General features: G+C 48.9%; 1 protein-coding gene across 5 annotated transcripts in view; it reads right to left on the minus strand.

Annotated features, from left to right (window-relative positions):
• The window catches only part of Grid1 (glutamate ionotropic receptor delta type subunit 1), a 725,743-nt gene that overhangs the window by 587,018 nt on the left and 122,441 nt on the right, over positions 1 to 16,284 (minus strand). For all 5 annotated transcript variants that reach the window (XM_050140755.1, XM_050140756.1, XM_050140754.1 and 2 more), the window contains one exon: positions 6,034 to 6,318. In XM_050140755.1, coding sequence (XP_049996712.1) covers positions 6,034 to 6,307 — 274 coding nt within the window. In that variant the 5' untranslated portion in view covers positions 6,308 to 6,318. The remainder of the gene's footprint in view (positions 1 to 6,033; positions 6,319 to 16,284) is intronic.

The raw sequence follows: 16,284 nt of genomic DNA on the forward strand, positions 1-16,284 counted from the left end.
GGCCCTCACGCACACACCCCCTCCTCTCTGGTGCTCCCCCATCCCTGGCCCTCACACACACACTCCCTCCTCTCTGGTGCTCCCCCATCCCTGGCTCTCCCACTTGGTCTCCCCCTACCTGTAACACTCTCCCCACTCATTCCAGAGCCAACTGCCCCTTACTTGCCTAACTTCCACTTGTCCTTATGCACCTGTTTAAGCATCTTCCTCCAAGAAGACCTTATTAACCTCCCTGTTACAGGATGTGGTAAATGGGTGTGCACCTTTCTCAGTCACCACTAAGAGCTAGATGGGTCCTAAGTCACAGCCACGCCTGGGAAGGGATGTTAGCTGCAGGGAGAAGCGAGCACACATCAGCACCAAAGCATTGCTCGGGCTAGGGCCCTCCTGTGGGCAGCATGCCAAAGAGACAATATCTTTTCTCCAAGAAGAGAATGAGATTTCAGCAAGAAACTATCATTATGACATGAGGGTAGGGAAGGGCTTCTTAAATAAGACAGGCAAGAGAGCTGAGCATAAAAAAGATGACTACATTTGACAACAGTACAATACAGACCTTCTGTTTATGAAGACAAGCAACTGATGGAAAGTATTTGCCACACTTAACTCACCAAAGAAAAGGCTCTGCATAAAAATTAACAGTTACAAACAAGCATGTCATAGAAGAGAAAACAAAAATAGCCTGTGAAGATGTGGAGAGACCGTATACAGAAAATGGAAATTAGCTTCAGAGTAATAGAACATTTTGCACTAGAATCCTCCATGTACAGGCAACAGGAGAAGTCAGTGAGCCTGCGGACCTAGAGAAGCGACATGCATGGTAAGAGGCAGTGTACACAGAAAGGAACACTTAGGGACGGACTCATTAAACGTGAATACCATAAAACCTGCATTGATCCAGCAGTCCCGCAATTCCGCTCCTCAGAATAGATCCCCAAACCTCTTCACAAACTACCAAGAGGTAAGTATGAAAATGTTCTTAACAGCACTGCTTGTAATACCAAAACCTGGAAATAACCCAAGTGCCCATTAATGATCATGTAGATAAATTAGATATATAGTGGGGCAATAAAAATATTAATATATCTGCATCAAATGGATGGCGCACAGAACAGCCGCAGAAGCATTATTACACATATTCATGGTTCACAAAGACGCCAAATAAACAAACACCTATTACCGGATCCAAAGCGGTCAGATAGCCAGGGAATGGCTAGCACCAATCAAGACAGCAGTTCAGTCTCCTCACAAGGAGAGGAAACAATTCAAGTTGAGGACTCGCGGTTCCAGGAATTCCTTTTATCATTATTAATATTTTAATTGGGAATATGCATTACAATCATGTATAACTACCAGTGTTGAGAGGGTGATTTGTAAGGGGTTGGCAAGGTGGCTCAGTCAGTAAAGTGCACAAGGAACTGAGTTCCATCCCCTACACCAATGCAGAAAGCCTTGGATGGGGGACAGAGACAGGAGGGTCCTTGGGCTAGCTAGGAGCTTAATCAAAAAGCCTTAAGTCCCAGTGGCAGACCGTGATTGAAAAAATAAACACCTGAGGTTGAACTCAGGTCATGTGTGCACAAACGTGAGTGTACATACCTGCACTCATGTGCACACATGTGCGCACATGCGCACACATACACACACACACACACACACACACACGGTAACTTTAAAACAAATGTAGTGGTCCCTCAAGCAGGGACCTGAGGCTTTGCTTCTATAGAATCACAGTTCCCAACCTTCCAGGATTTTGCTTACCCTGGAGACGCTAGAAGTGAGACACTGGGCCAAGCCAGTTACAGGCAACATGAGCAAAGTGACCCTGTTTCTTCCTTTACAATGAACAAGAGGAAAAATGTGTGTCATGTGGTAGAGATTCCATGAATATTTACCAAGTGAATCAGCAAATGGCATGCACCTGCATGTGCATGTACACACATGTACACACACACATGCACACATGCTCATGCACACACATGCACACGCGCGCACACGCACACACACACATGCACACGCGCGCGCACACGCACACACACCAGCAACTGAAGCATGAAGACAGAAAGTTCTCTGCACTATTCCATCCAAACTTTTGGTATTTTAATGTTATGGATTTTCTATCCCAAATGTCAGTTTCCCTTCTATTTTCCCCTAGCTGTCACAACAAGCACACAAGTGTTTTCCATGGAATTGTACCAAATGGCACCTCTCATATTTTGTAAACCAACTGCATACAGACTCCTCTCTCACCCAGTATTAGTCAAACTACTGTCATCAGAGTGAAATACCTGAGGCAATTTCCATGTTAAAAGGAAGGTTTGCTTTGGCCCCTAGTCATGGACAATAAGTTCAAGATCAGGCAGTCTCGGTGCTTTGCATCTCTGGAAGTGCGGCAGTCATGGTGGAAGAACAAGACAGGAAACATTGCTCGTATCACACGTGAGGAATCAGACACAAAGGTGGGATTCCCGTAATCTTCCTCAGAGACTTGCCTTGGTGACTGAAAGACTTCCCTCTAGGACCTACCCTCTGAGAGATCCATAGCCCCTCCCAACATCATCCCTGTGGGGACCAAGCCTTTAACATGGGAACATTCAGGGGATACTCAAAGTCCAGTTTCACAGTATGCTTTCTGTCAAATTCCCTCAGGGCTTTTCTGCTCTGATCTTACACATGATGCAAATGGTCAGGCCTCAGATTCTACCAGGGGAAGACTTTCCTAAGATTAAAGGGAGACTGACGGGGAAATGGGGAAGAATCAATCTTCACCCCCCACACACACACACACAAAGGAAGGGTCTGTATGTTATGTTCACTAAAGGATGAGCTGCTTCCTGAGACACGCTGGGTCCATTCTAAGTCACAGTCCCAGCTCGGCAATGAATATGATTGACTGGGCACCAGGAAAGAAAACTAAAGCCTAGCAAGAAATAGGATGGTACCTTGGCTAAGTGCATGGGCCTTAGCGCCCAACAGCATCTCCTGAACCATATTGCTTAGGTGGTAAAACGTAGCATAAATGAAATAATGTGTAAAGATGCTTACAGATCAGCACTGAAAAGGCTCTAGATCCCAAGTTGCTTCCATTTGACTTGGGGAGGAATAAGAGCATTTACACGCAATTTGCTTCTTAATTGGGCTCATCTGAAACTACACCACCACATGGGGCTCTGGCAACATGAATCCACCATGGTACATGGACATTCCTCAGCCAGTGGATTCCAGTGCCAGTGGATCTACCACATGCCACTCTGAGGGCTGAGTATGCTGCGAGCGTTGTCTACTTCAGCTCACCTAATGGGACTCTGGGAGCAAATGGGGGGGGGGCGGGTATTCGTGAGGAAATAATGAGGCCAAGAAGCAACAGTCGTAGCAGAGGAACTTTTATAGACAAAAACTAGCTTCAAAGGTTGTCAGATTAAGAGGCTGATGACCAGGGTGGGCAAAAGTAGCAGGGTCCTGTACAGAATGCAATAAAAGAATTGTGACCTCCAGAGCATCAGACGCCACATGGGTCAGGACCCTGGACAGCACCATCGGCAGGTTGGGGCGGGCTTTGCCTTTCCTCAGCCCTGAGGAGCTCCACCCATTTCCAGGCTGAACTACTACAATCAGCAGACTTGGTGAGCAGCTTCCAGTCCCTCCCAATACCATGGAAGCCTCCTGGCACCCTAACCATGGCTTTGTGCCCCTGAGCTCACATACAGCCTCTGCATCCTTCTCAACACAGTGACTTATCCAGTGAAAGCTGCTACTCGCTCAGCATGTTTGCGGGATTAATGACACAGGGCAGGCTTAGCCAAGCACTAAAGCCAACTCCAGGAAAGGTGGGAGAGCATCCTATCAGAGCAGGGAGGCGCACTTTGGGGGCTGTTCAGGTTTGGGGTTAGGGGATGAAGAACATGAGCTAGAAGTGTTTCTGCACGATGAACCACTCTTCCTAGCTCCCTACCTATGCGAGAGCAGATGTCAGGCCACCCAGTGCCCTCATCCTTCTCAAATCTCTCCTCTGTCTTTTTCAAAAACCACTGGAAATGCCCACGTCTTCATCCATGAATTTGTCATTCATATGGTGCCAGGCACAGTGCTGAACTACAATAAAAAAAAAAAAAAAGCATATGGCCTGCTCCTCTGGGCATAACCACCTCTGCAGGAGGTGACAAGTCCGCACGAGTGGCAGGCTAAGCCAAGTGGACTGAGGACGGGTGGGCAGGTGACCAAGAAGCCAGCTATGCTGGACCCAGGTGGGGGAAACCCCCTTTTCCTGGAAGGTCTGCTATGTGAGTTATATGGAAGTGAGAAGTATAATAAGAAGGACAGGGTCTGGAAGCGCCTCAGGCACCACTCAGTCTCCAGGAATCACAGAAGACCAGACAATGAGCAGGCTACAGAGCTGGCCTCCTGACCCACCCTTGCAGCTGTGGCTCCTCAAAAGATCCCAAGGAGAATGGGGTGTGCAGGCCAGAGACCCCGAGAGGAGCAGATCAGAAAGGGCTGCACATCCTAGAGTATAAAGTGCCCCAACCCAAGCAGTGGCCACACCTCCCACCAGATCTGGTTCCTGGGGTAAGGCCTGATTTCTCAGAGATACCCTGGGCACATCAGTGCTATTACAAGGTCTCCAGCCCCTGCAGGACCTGAGACTGAGCAGGTGTTGGAAAGGCCAGTTCCCGGGCACGACAGGAAAATCCCCGGAGCCTTGAGCCACCCTTTTCCCCACCACTACTGCATTTTGATTTCAACACAGTAACTGTTTGCTCTTTCAATTCTTCCTGGAAGGCTCCAAACAGTTTATTTGTTCAAGCACGGAGGACAGCGTCCCAGACTTAGGGAAGCAGAGTCTTTAGGCAAATGCAAACATATGCTGATTTCTTTTCTTAGTTACATTCTTGGCAAAGGGATTATTTCACCAGGAGACAAAGCTGGACTTTAAAGTGTTGCATAGTTCCATCCAAACCTCAGCTAAGGGGACTTCCAAGCCTTACAAGTGCCCATCAACTCTGACCAGGTATTGGGGTGACTGTGGCTCTAAAGGTGCAGCATAGCAACTCTTAAGCGAACCACTTTGGATCCGGGCTGGTAATCACACAAGCATGCATGTAAGATAAACACTGCAGACAGGAATCCATGCCCACGGCAGACTGGACTGGACACGTGCACGGACACTGGTAAACTAAGAAGAGGGTTCAGGGTGTCCCGGGATCAAACCCTGATTGAGATGCTGCACTACAGCTAAGCAAAGTGCTAGCCTCAGGAAGACTGGGTGAAGAACACAGGAGACCCTTCTGCAGTGATTCTCATAATGGCCTGAGGCTGGCGATGGTCTCCAAGTAAAACCTTTCTGAAGCACAAATCATGGAAGCCATTTTATCTCCGGACTTGAGCTGATCTATTTACAGAGGCGCTGTCACCAAACATGAAGCGGCTTCTCCCAAGCCCACTCTTGTGGTTTCCTAGCAAGTAAATTATGCTTCCTTCCTCCGAAGAGGTCTTCAGAGCAGCCGTGCACAGTCATACAGGGTCCCCAGGCCCACCGGCTAAGGCATCCCTCCTTCCGCTCTTCGCCCCAGCCCAAGACCCTGAAGCAGGGCAGATAGAGGTGGATGCAAATAATAAGTCAAGGCTGGACCAGCATCCAGCATGAGGGGTAACCTTCAGAGAAGATGCCAAGAGGACCCAGGCAGGCAGCCTCCACCGCTGCCTGTAAGCAGCTCTTCAGATCCCTGCCAGCAGTTTATTAATATTTTATTGAAAATTCTAAGATGATTCAAACTTCAGCTGTCATGATAAGGTGATGTTGCTAGGCAACTTTCATGCCTATCTACAGATCTGTTTTTGCAGCTCTTCTCCGATTCATGAAGCTCAAGGTTGGGCCCTACCACCCTGAGGAAGACTCCGTTCAGATCACCAGCATGGATCTACACCCTGATGGCACCCCAGTTCTGGGTCCCCTGATTGAAGCCTCTGGGGTTAAAACTACCAGCACCCAGCTGTCCCTAAAACCAAGCCTCAGCCCGCCCACCCCGGACTCACCATACTCGCTGTCATAGAACATGACGAACTTCTGCCAGCGCAGCTCTGTCACCAGCCTGAGCATGACGTCATTGAGACGGACAGGTGGTCTCGAAGCCAGTGTGTAGGCCTCACCGTCAGGGCTAGGGTTCAGGTGGCAGGCAGTTCGTGGTGAACCCCCGGGGTTGCGCTGGACAAAGAGGTGTGGGATGTGCATGGCATCTGTGAGGGACTGCAGGGCGTTGGCAGATGCACAGCCTGTGGATGTGACCAAGGCCAAAATTCCCTGGGTCATGAGGTCACAGGCTGGAAAGAGAGGAAAAAGACAAGAAGAAATCAGCACGGGCCACGACTGTACAGGCTTCACTCCCACGGCTCCACCCAGCGGCTCATGCCTGTGGCCCTGTGATGTCTCCCCACACAAACCAAGAGCCCAGGAAGGCTAGCAGCTCTCATTAATTAGTTGCTGATAACCTTATACCATGAACACTGAAAACCTTGGTGAAACATCCAGCTACATAATCTCAGGCCCATTTAAGAGATGAGGAAAGAAAGAAAGGTCAGAGGTGGCAAAATCATTAACTCCAGACCAATCAAAGAAGGGTAGTACAGCAGGGGGGGATCCACCCCAAATCTCCCTGATTCACCAAACAGAACTCTCAATTAGACATTGTTTCTCACCTTGGGGCCAGTAGCCAAAATGCTGGGGAGGGACCAAAGCTCATGCTGGGGAATCTTTATGTCCTGTGTCATGGGCAAAGAATGCAGCATGTGCTCTGCAATTGTTGCCTGAACTGAACTGCTTGGATCTGCAAGACCCGGATGACATCATGATGTCAGGAAGACATATGCTTACCCCCAGAGGACCCAGAACAGGGAATGGAAGTGGGCAGGAGCCTCGGTCTCCTGGCCAAGTCCACTTGAGTCCTATCACAAGAATACTGGATCAAATCCCAGATGAAGTGGATGGCTCCAGAAGCCCAGGATTGCTCAAAAGCCACTTGACAATCACAAAGGAAGAGGCACCCGTAGCTCAGGCAGTTACCAAGGGCACAGAAAAATGAGACTGAGATGACAGCCACCCTTTCTGAGATGACACACTCAGGAGCCTGGACTTTGGAAGTCACCCAATGACTCCAAGGGGCACCACCGCTAGCCATAAGCTCATACCTATTAGGGACATCAGAGCAGATACAAAGACCCTACTCCCCGCAACACAACTCCCTGAACCAGTTTTGAGGCAAGCCTGTCTTAGGGATGCTCTGTGTGATGGCGGGAGTGTGGGAAAGCAGATGCAGTCTCAAAACACAGCCTGTGAATGGCAGAGAGCCATCTGCTACACGCGGTAGGCTTTGAACAACTTTGACAATGCAGTTCCTTCGTGGGAGCCCTGGAGTTTATGTAATGCTTCAGACAGGGCTGAGAAGGAGGCGGAAAACAAGAGCGCTCACCCCAATGAAAGGAAGTGAAAGGCTGGAAAATATGTGAAGGGGGAGGTGTTCCCTTCACAGGCTGGCACCAACAGCAGCTTCTCCCATACCAGGGCTTTGCCATACACACTGGGGATCATCATAGGTGATAACTCAAGCCCAGTTCCCAATGATTCTTCCACTTCACATGCCAAGGGCTAGAGTTGGGGAACAAAGGGCATGAGGTCTCTCAAGGATCTCATAGTCACCCAAATGTTCTGCCCCTCCATGCTGGTTTCACAGAAATCCAATCACATTTTATCTGTTTAAAGACACCCAGCAAGGACGAGGGAGATGGCTCCACATATAAAATCCTTGCCCCACAGTCATAAGGATCTTAGTTCTGATGCCCAGCACCCAGAAACAGAAGACCACACATTCCTTAGGTGCCTGGAGTTCTTTGAGCTTCATCCATCTTAACCTGTCTATTGTTCAGCTCACATTAGGAAGTCCTGTTGGTGAGACTTCAAGTGTAGCTTCTGACATGCCTAGAGCTGCAATCTCAAAGCAAACTCCCCGTTCCTCTGGATCTTACAACCATTCCATCCCTTCTTTCAAAATGATTCTCAAGCCTTAGTGCAAGAGTTATGTTAAAGACCTATCCGTTGGAACTGGGCTCTACAACTCTGTGTTTTGATTGGTTGTGATTTTCTGTAACAGTCTATCTGTATTGGTTGTGATTTTCTGTAATAGTCTATCTGTTGCAAAAAAAAAAAAAAAAGAAAAGCTATAGGCAATGAAGGAAGGCTGAACAAAAGCCTTCCCCAGGAAGAGCACATCAATTGATTTTCCCAATACCAAATGGTCAGCCCTGAAAATACATACATACAAATAACACTATACAGACTTAGAAAGTTGTATTTGTATATTCAGGAACATAAACACACATAGGTAGCAACAATCAGTGAGAAAGGAAGCCATGAATTTGAAAGAGAGCGAGGGGGGGGGTGCATGAAAGAATTTGAAGGAGGAAAGGGAAGGGAGAAATGATGTGACTGTATTAGCATCTCAAAATAGAGCACACCTATAATCCTAGCACCAGGCAGGTAGAGATGAGAAGAACCCTGTGGCTCTCTGAGCAGCTCCACGAGATAAGTCAGGGGTTCAGTGAGAGACACTACCTCGGTGACAGAAGCCAGCATCTGATGTTGACCCCTGCATGCACTCACACACATGCATGCCTACCTGGGGGACATCTTGCTGGCACACCATGCCTGCACTTAATGCTCCTCATTCTATCTCTACATTCTCAGTCACCTGCCTCAGCTCTGGAACTCAGCTTGCTGCATACACATTCTTGCTTCAGAACCGAATCAACCTTCCCAGGGTAACCAAGCCCTTCTTTCAAGATACCTACCCTTTCCTTGCCATGGCACTTCACATTGCCTCTACAGCCCCCTGACCCTCCTCAAACCCTCAAGCTCAAGGAGGACAAGAATGATCTCTGCCACGCTTCTCTCTCTCTCTCTCTCTCTCTCTCTCTCTCTCTCTCTCTCTCTCTCTCTCTCTCTCACACACACACACACACACACACACACACACCAACCACACCCAGTGGGAAAATTATGGCAGCTCATAAAGATTTGTACAAGGATACAGTGTGGATCCTGACGTTTTCATGCCCTGTGTTCCTCATTCCTCTCTGGGCATCTATCCAGACCATGGGAACAGTGCTAGATCCAGAAATGTAAGAGGACACTCAGTGGTACCCAGAAAACACTGCAAACCTTCAGAAAGATGCAAATAGGTGTGTGGGTATAGAAGTGCTAGACCCTAAAAGCACACACAACCTTTACAGCTGTGCACCAAACACCATAACAATATGGGTAAGTACTTGTCATAAAAAAGGTACATGAAAATCATACAAAAATACATGTATTATGTATTTTACAACGTCAATTAAGTAAAATTCAATATGTATGAAAGAAAGACTAGAAAGAAAAAATGCAAAATGTTCAAAGTGAGAGCAATTTGGGAATGCTTTTCTTTTTTTATTTTCCTATATTTTGCCAGAATTTCATGACATGAATAGGTAATTGATTTTTAAAAAGCAGACAGAATCCTCCAATGATGGATAAGTGGAGAATCATAGAGGAAAGAGGGCTACTGTGTGAGAATTTCCTCTGCGCCAGCTCTGTGGAGCATTTGATATGTATGAATCCACGTTGCTCTCATTATATCCACTTAGGAAACAGATTTTTGCTTCTGCTTCTGAAATAATAAAACGAGAGGCCACACAAGCATCAAGGGATGGGGCTAGCCAAAGGTGAACTACCAGGCCATTCCCAGGCTGCAACAGACATGGCTGAAATGCTTCTGAGACATGGTCAAGAGGAAAAGAAAACTGTATGCTGATTGCTGTGTGATAGAAACATGACTTCAAATAAGACAAGAAACCCAAATGGTGAAGGCACCATGATGGTGAATGGGTTGCTCTTTGATTGTCTCTTCAATACTAAGACACTGCATTAAGATCTTTTCAAATAAACTGAACAATGAAAGACTTAATGGTCTAGGAACTCCATCTCCTGTACCCTTCCTACAAGTCATCAGTTCCTCCTGGCTTATCACCCATCTCCCCAGCTCTCTCTTAGGTCACCACCTGTAAGCCAGCTCCCTAATCCATATACACCAAACTCTGAAGTCACAAAATATTGAGCTTCAGTTTCCCCATTTGTACATACATGCCACTGAACACCAAGGTTTGGCTCCTTCCCTCCTGTCTATTTCGCGTAAATGCCCAACACACCAATAGCATATATGTCTCTCCCTGTGCACTTTGAATCCTCCCAGGACAAATGTTCTACAGTCAGGCAAGAGGAAAGAGAAAGGAGGTTTTCTAGGATGCAGGAGATGTAGTTAAGTGGTTGGCATCAGAATCTCAAATGAAGTTTTAAACCAATAGGGTAAAGTATGATGAAGACCCAAGGACTGTGCAAAATTGCTCACCAGAAGCTACCTCACCAGAGCTGGGAAGAGCATAAGAGTCTCATAAACACAAGTTCCCATTTCGTCCATCTCGTCAGCAGCCATGTGGCCATGGGCACAAGATCCTTTCTGAGCCTCACTGTTCTAGTCAATGGAGATGGGCGTCTCCGCTTACTGACTCAGAAGGCCAATCGCTAGTGCCTTCTCCACCCTGCACAAGGACGGTACCAAACAGACATCAGTTTCCTTCCTCTCTCCAGGGACCCTCCCTATCTCCCTCCAGCAACACTTGCACCCAAGTCATGCCCAGGACCTTAAGAAGTACCTGTTACCAAGGGGTGTGGAAGCTCGCCCCATCACTTTGGAGCCTGAGGCAGAAAAACTGTCATGAATTCAAGGCCTGCCTGGGTTACACAGTGAGTTCCAGACTGGCCGAAGGTACACAGCAGAGCCCTGTCTCAGAACCCCCCTTTAAAAAGTCACCCCAACTTCGGGGAAGAGGAAAACAGAGAACAAGTGACATGAAGATATTAGGGGATAAACTATGGAAAGGAGGGGACCTGCAGGAAGGAGCAGAATATGGAAGAAGGGAAGGGAACAAGATGCCATGATGAAACATAAGCTAAACTCAAAAAAACATTTCTTTTTCCAAAAGTAGTAGCCATTAAGACTTAAGAGCCATGCCGCCACTCCCACCTGTGCCGACAGCCTCTCCCTTCAAGGGGCATGGTGGCCCCTCCTATGACAACCTGTGGTATAAAACAAGCACCCAGCCTCTGGAGCAGGGAGGATTATTAAGGCTGGAAGTCTCTCCCAGGCGCTAATGGAGAGGCCCAGTGTGAGTCAATTTTCAATCCACTGTGAATGGCCGGCTAATTGGGGCACTGTTGAAATGATGATTATTTGGAGGCTTCTAACATAAAAATAATAAGATCAAAATACATCAGATCAAAGCCAAATCAGCTATTAGCTTAATCAAGGTTGTGTGAGATGGGGTGTTACACAGTTCATACAGCGCTTGTGCCGAGATGTTGAGCAGACCCTGAGCTTGCAGTGCAGGGACTGGCTGTGGGGCTGGCAGAGGAGCTGGCCTTCTCTGGGGGTTGCTCTCCCCCCACACACACCTCACCCCGAATCAAGTACAGATGACAGCACCCACTTCACAGAGGGGTTCTAAGTGTAAACTCCAGGTGGGCAAGAATTGCTGCCTGCTGCGCTTTGTCCTGCCCTGACATACAGAGACCCAGCTGGCTGTAAGGACAAGTGCAAGAACATTGTGGGCCCAGACATTTCCCTGCTCTTCCATCTTTACGTGCAGGGTCCCACACACTGCTGAGTACATGGCAGGAACTCCACAGTCCAGATTTTCCACCTGGACCTCAGCAGCGCTTCCACAGGTCTCAGGAGGACAACCGCCTTTGATATCGTTCTTTTCTCCCCGTATCATAGGCCATAAAGCTGATTTCTGCCTTGATCACCACACAGGTCTGATAGATTGGTAAATGCTCCCTGAGCACATGACTCATCCGCAGGGGGGAGAAAGAAGTAAAAATGCCTTGCAATGAGCAGCAGTTCCAGGTTTCTGTCTGGGGGTGCACAGGGTCTCCACAGAGGTCTCTAAACCAGTCAGTAGCACTAGGTTCCCAGAAATAAGAAGGATAAAGACTTCTTGGAGCTCTTAATTCACAATCACACGACCAGCAGCCTCCCCTGAGAGGATGACCACAGCCGAGCATCTGGGTAGGACACGTCACTTCACAGAATAGACTTTTGGTAATGTTCACCCTAGGTCCTGTGGCCAGGGCCATACAACTAAGGAAATCAGACCCAGGCCGCTAGGTCCTTACATAGACAACGAAGGAAAGAGATGCTGAAATAGGGTCCAAGACTCACAATTGACTATCCAACCCTTGCTTGGATAGAAATGCCTGTCACAGCAAGCTCGGCATTCCAGGGAAGGAACAGGCAAGTGGGAATAAGGCTTCAGTCCCCACTGACAGAATTCCTCAGCTCAATGAGCCCTGGGTACCTGCCTATAGGAGAGGGCTAAAAAAGAGCAGCCTCCAGGCATGAAGGTCATGGACACTGGCAAGGACACTCCTCTTTAATCCACAGGACTTCTGCTGGAGGAGAGTCTCCAATCTGGTCTGTCTCACCCAGCAGTGAGGCTGGTCATTATCATCCTTGTGTCTTCCAGCTACTCCGACTGTCTCAAGGCCAGGGACAGCCACTCCTGCTCCCCCTGATAAGCCAAACCTGTCTTTGTGGGGGGCCCTGCTCCTCTGAGGTCTCGGGTCTACAGCCCTGAATTAACTGGCCTCTGGGCTCCATGTTAATAAGCAAGGGAATGTCTCCAGAAAGACCAAGCAAGAGAGAGCCTCCACCTGGAGCAGTGGCAGCCTCCTATGGGTCCTGTGGTTCCGTCCTGCTTTGCCAGGCTCAGCTGGTCTCTGCAGGTGGCAGAAAGGAGAGGCAGGCTGGAAGTGGACCCAGGTCAGGCCTGCCCACCCAGGAGCTATGGTCTCCACAGGGAGTCCAGCACCTCTGCCTGCCCCACCATGCCCACAAGCAGCAGCAGAGCTCTTGGGGCAGCCTGTGCCCTCTCTCCAGAGCCACCCCTGCTGCCTGTACCCTGCCCTTCCTCCTTTCAACTGGCACTGGCTTTATGAATATTTGAATTCTAATGGCTAATGCTTTAAATTAAGGTAGCATTTATAAATACTTGATAGCCCATGAATAATTGACCAAATTTAGTATTGTCATAACTCATAGTAAATTATTGATCTATGGAGAATAAATATTTTTCATCTTTTATTAAGACATGGAAAGGGTAAACAAAACCACAGGCCGGGGGGCTTTGGAGGCAGGGCTATAGAAGGCCTGCACTGGATCTGTGGCCCTGGAGCACACAGGTCCTTCCCCAATGCTCCCAATGGGACATGAAGTCATCACACACACACACACCCCAGCCCGGTCATTCACTGTCTTCTTCATCACTGCCTCCCTCCCTGGTCTCCTGGAACCCAGCTCCATGCTGCAGTTCAGCTAATAACTTTGCCTTGCTCTTAGAGACAAACTAGAGGTGATGATCGCACACTCACGAGCCTTTCTACCCAAGGCTGAGGAAGGAAGCTCCCAAGACCAGTCCTGCAAATGCCTGGCTCTGACTTCTCCCACGTCCTATACTTAAGGACATGGAAACATTAGGCCTCCTTGCACATTTACTTCTGAGCATTGGACCCTAGCCCTGTGGAAGCTTTTATAGTTACTGTTCCGATTCAGAACCCTCCCCTGAGTTTCTAACTCCAAACCAGTCCTGACCTGATAAAGCTCATACCTGACAGGGGAGAGCTCCCCGGGGTGTCGGAATGTTCCTCCACTTTCGGGAGCCAGGTATCCCCAGTCACCTGTTCTTGACCTGTCTCTCCCCCACATCCCCCAGCCCCAAGCCTTCAGCGAGTCCGACATACTTCATCTCCCAAGTACACTCTGAGTCTCCTCCATTCCACTGCCTCATCCTTGGCCCACACCCTAGCCCCTCTGCAGCAGCCCTGCGTACATCTAACCACTCAAACAGAACTTAGCGACTGGGCCCTCGTGAAGCACCAACCACAGGGTGCTGGCCCCATACAAAACCACATTAGCTTCCCAGCGTCTTCAAAGCAAAACGGAAAGCTTAACACAGTCTCCACAGCCTCGTGCAATCCATACCAGGCGCCCTACACCCTAAGGAGCCGGAGCATACACAGCCACCTCAGTATCCAGCTCTTGAGGCTCCTGGGTCTCCCCAAGTACTCCCAAGAAATATATGGTGCTCCTTCACACACCATCTACCCAACCTCCTTCCATCTGCTCCACGGGTAACCAGTCCTTCCGGAGAACTTTTGCAGTACCTAATCTTTCTGCGCTGCAATTCGCTTCAGACCATGACCATGATTTACCACTGTGGAGTGTATGACCACTGCTCCCAGTCTCCTGCCCTTGCTACTGGTGTGGTGTGTGGTGTGTGGTGTGGTGTGGTGTGGTGTGGTGTGGTGTGTGTGTGTGTGTGTGTGTGTGTGTGTGTGTGTGTGAAAGTACCTGTCAGCTCAATCTTTCAGACCCTGGCCAGTGCCCATGCTGCAGAGCAAGCAGCAACCTACTTATAATACCAACTACCCTACGCAGTGTACGGAGCACTGTACAGGACTGCACGGGCAAAAGCCAGAGCTTTCCAGCTCGCCAAGTCACTTCAAAGGAAAAGCCCACCCAGAGACCTGGAATTTTTTTTCTTGTTTGTTTGTTTTGGGTTTGGGGAGGGATTATTTGTTTGTTTTTCAAGACAGTGTTTCTCTGTCTAACAATCCTGACTGTCCTGGAACTAACTCTTGTAGACCAGGCTGGCCTCAAACTCACAGAGATCCACCTGCCTCTGCCTCCTGAGTGCTGGGATTAAAGGCCTGCGCCACCACCACCTGGCAAGAGACCAGGAATTCTTAACACCAATCTGCATGCCACTCTAAAGAGGGGTGTCCAAGTGAAAGATTAGTGGGGACAAGGGAATAGTGGCAAAAACAAGAGAACTGAAACCCAACCCAGCTGAGTAGAGCCAAGAGCAGCAAGGCCAAAGGGTCCCACAGGACCACCCCTGGACTGTAGCCAAGGCAGGTGAGCAGCAAAGGCAGAGGGCTGCCTGGAACCAACAAGGAAGGTGGAGAAGAGTCAGCGGCGCCACAGGGTCTCTGGAGCCTCATCCCTCTGCCAATTAATGAATCAAAACCGATTCCCTGCTCCCGCGGGCTGGAAAGGCAAGGAACACTGGGTGGGAGTGTGCGGCTTATTTATAACTCTCCGGCTCCTCGTTAATGACTTTTACTGCTCTGCCAATGGAACACCAAGCTCCCGGCCGGGATTCACACGGAAGCCTGCTCTGGGGAAGTTATATCAGGACAGGATGAGTCCCCGGCATGCCAGCAAAGCACATTCTTGTCTCCGAGAACCTCGAAAGCTCAAGCCCTCCTGCAGCTCTCTTCGAACCAAAGCTCAAGGGTCCTCCAGGACACCTCCACTTGCTCCAAACTTCTGCTTCCCTCAAGCCAGGGGATAAGCGATGCCAGGGCACCTTTCAAGCTCTCCATTCTGCAGACCGAAGCTCAGCATCCAACACGGCCCTGAAATACCTGCCATGGCCCCACTGCCTAGGAATCAAAGCTCACTTATAGCATTCACCACCACCCTCAATCCACACACAGAAGGACACCAGCCCTCTCCAAAACTCATATGCCCTGTGCTCTCAGCCTGTACATTCAGTGCTTAGACTAACCCTGTAAGTCTGCACATGCTGGCTGCCTTTCCTATAGTGTCCTTCCTCCTCTGCCTTAGATGCTTCCTACTTGTCCCCAAACCCCTTCCAAATCCCTTCTCCTGTATGAAATTATTGGACTTATGCTTGCTGGGTAAAATCAACCACTCCTTTTCCTGTAAGTCTAAGAATACTTTGTCCTTGCATATACTAGTGAGCATATATTACACTGTTTCCTGTCTGATCTTTAAAGTCCCAAATAGAAAGACTCAAGCAGACGGCTTCCTACACTCAGGGCCTGATGCAGAGATGCTCACGGGATACTGGATGACACAACATGTATGCAGAAGCACAGGTGTGTGCATGCCAACCATTTGACATATCAGGGTTTCAAGGTAAGGTGACCCAGAGAACCAGAGGCAACAGGAAATCAAGCCTTGTCCAAAAGCAGGGCTGGCGTTGAGCACCCCACGAGAGGAAGGATCCTGGGCTTCCAGGTCTCCTGGATCTAGACCATGCCTGTTCCTGTGTGGATGAGACAAGCAGTCCTCCACAACTGACTTTGTCTAATTCTGCTCAGGTCCAAAACTGAGA

The sequence above is a fragment of the Alexandromys fortis genome, unplaced genomic scaffold, assembly GCF_014885135.2.
Source record: "Alexandromys fortis isolate MF-2015 unplaced genomic scaffold, M_Fortis_MF-2015_v1.1 scaffold_46, whole genome shotgun sequence".
Lineage (NCBI taxonomy): Eukaryota > Metazoa > Chordata > Mammalia > Rodentia > Cricetidae > Alexandromys > Alexandromys fortis.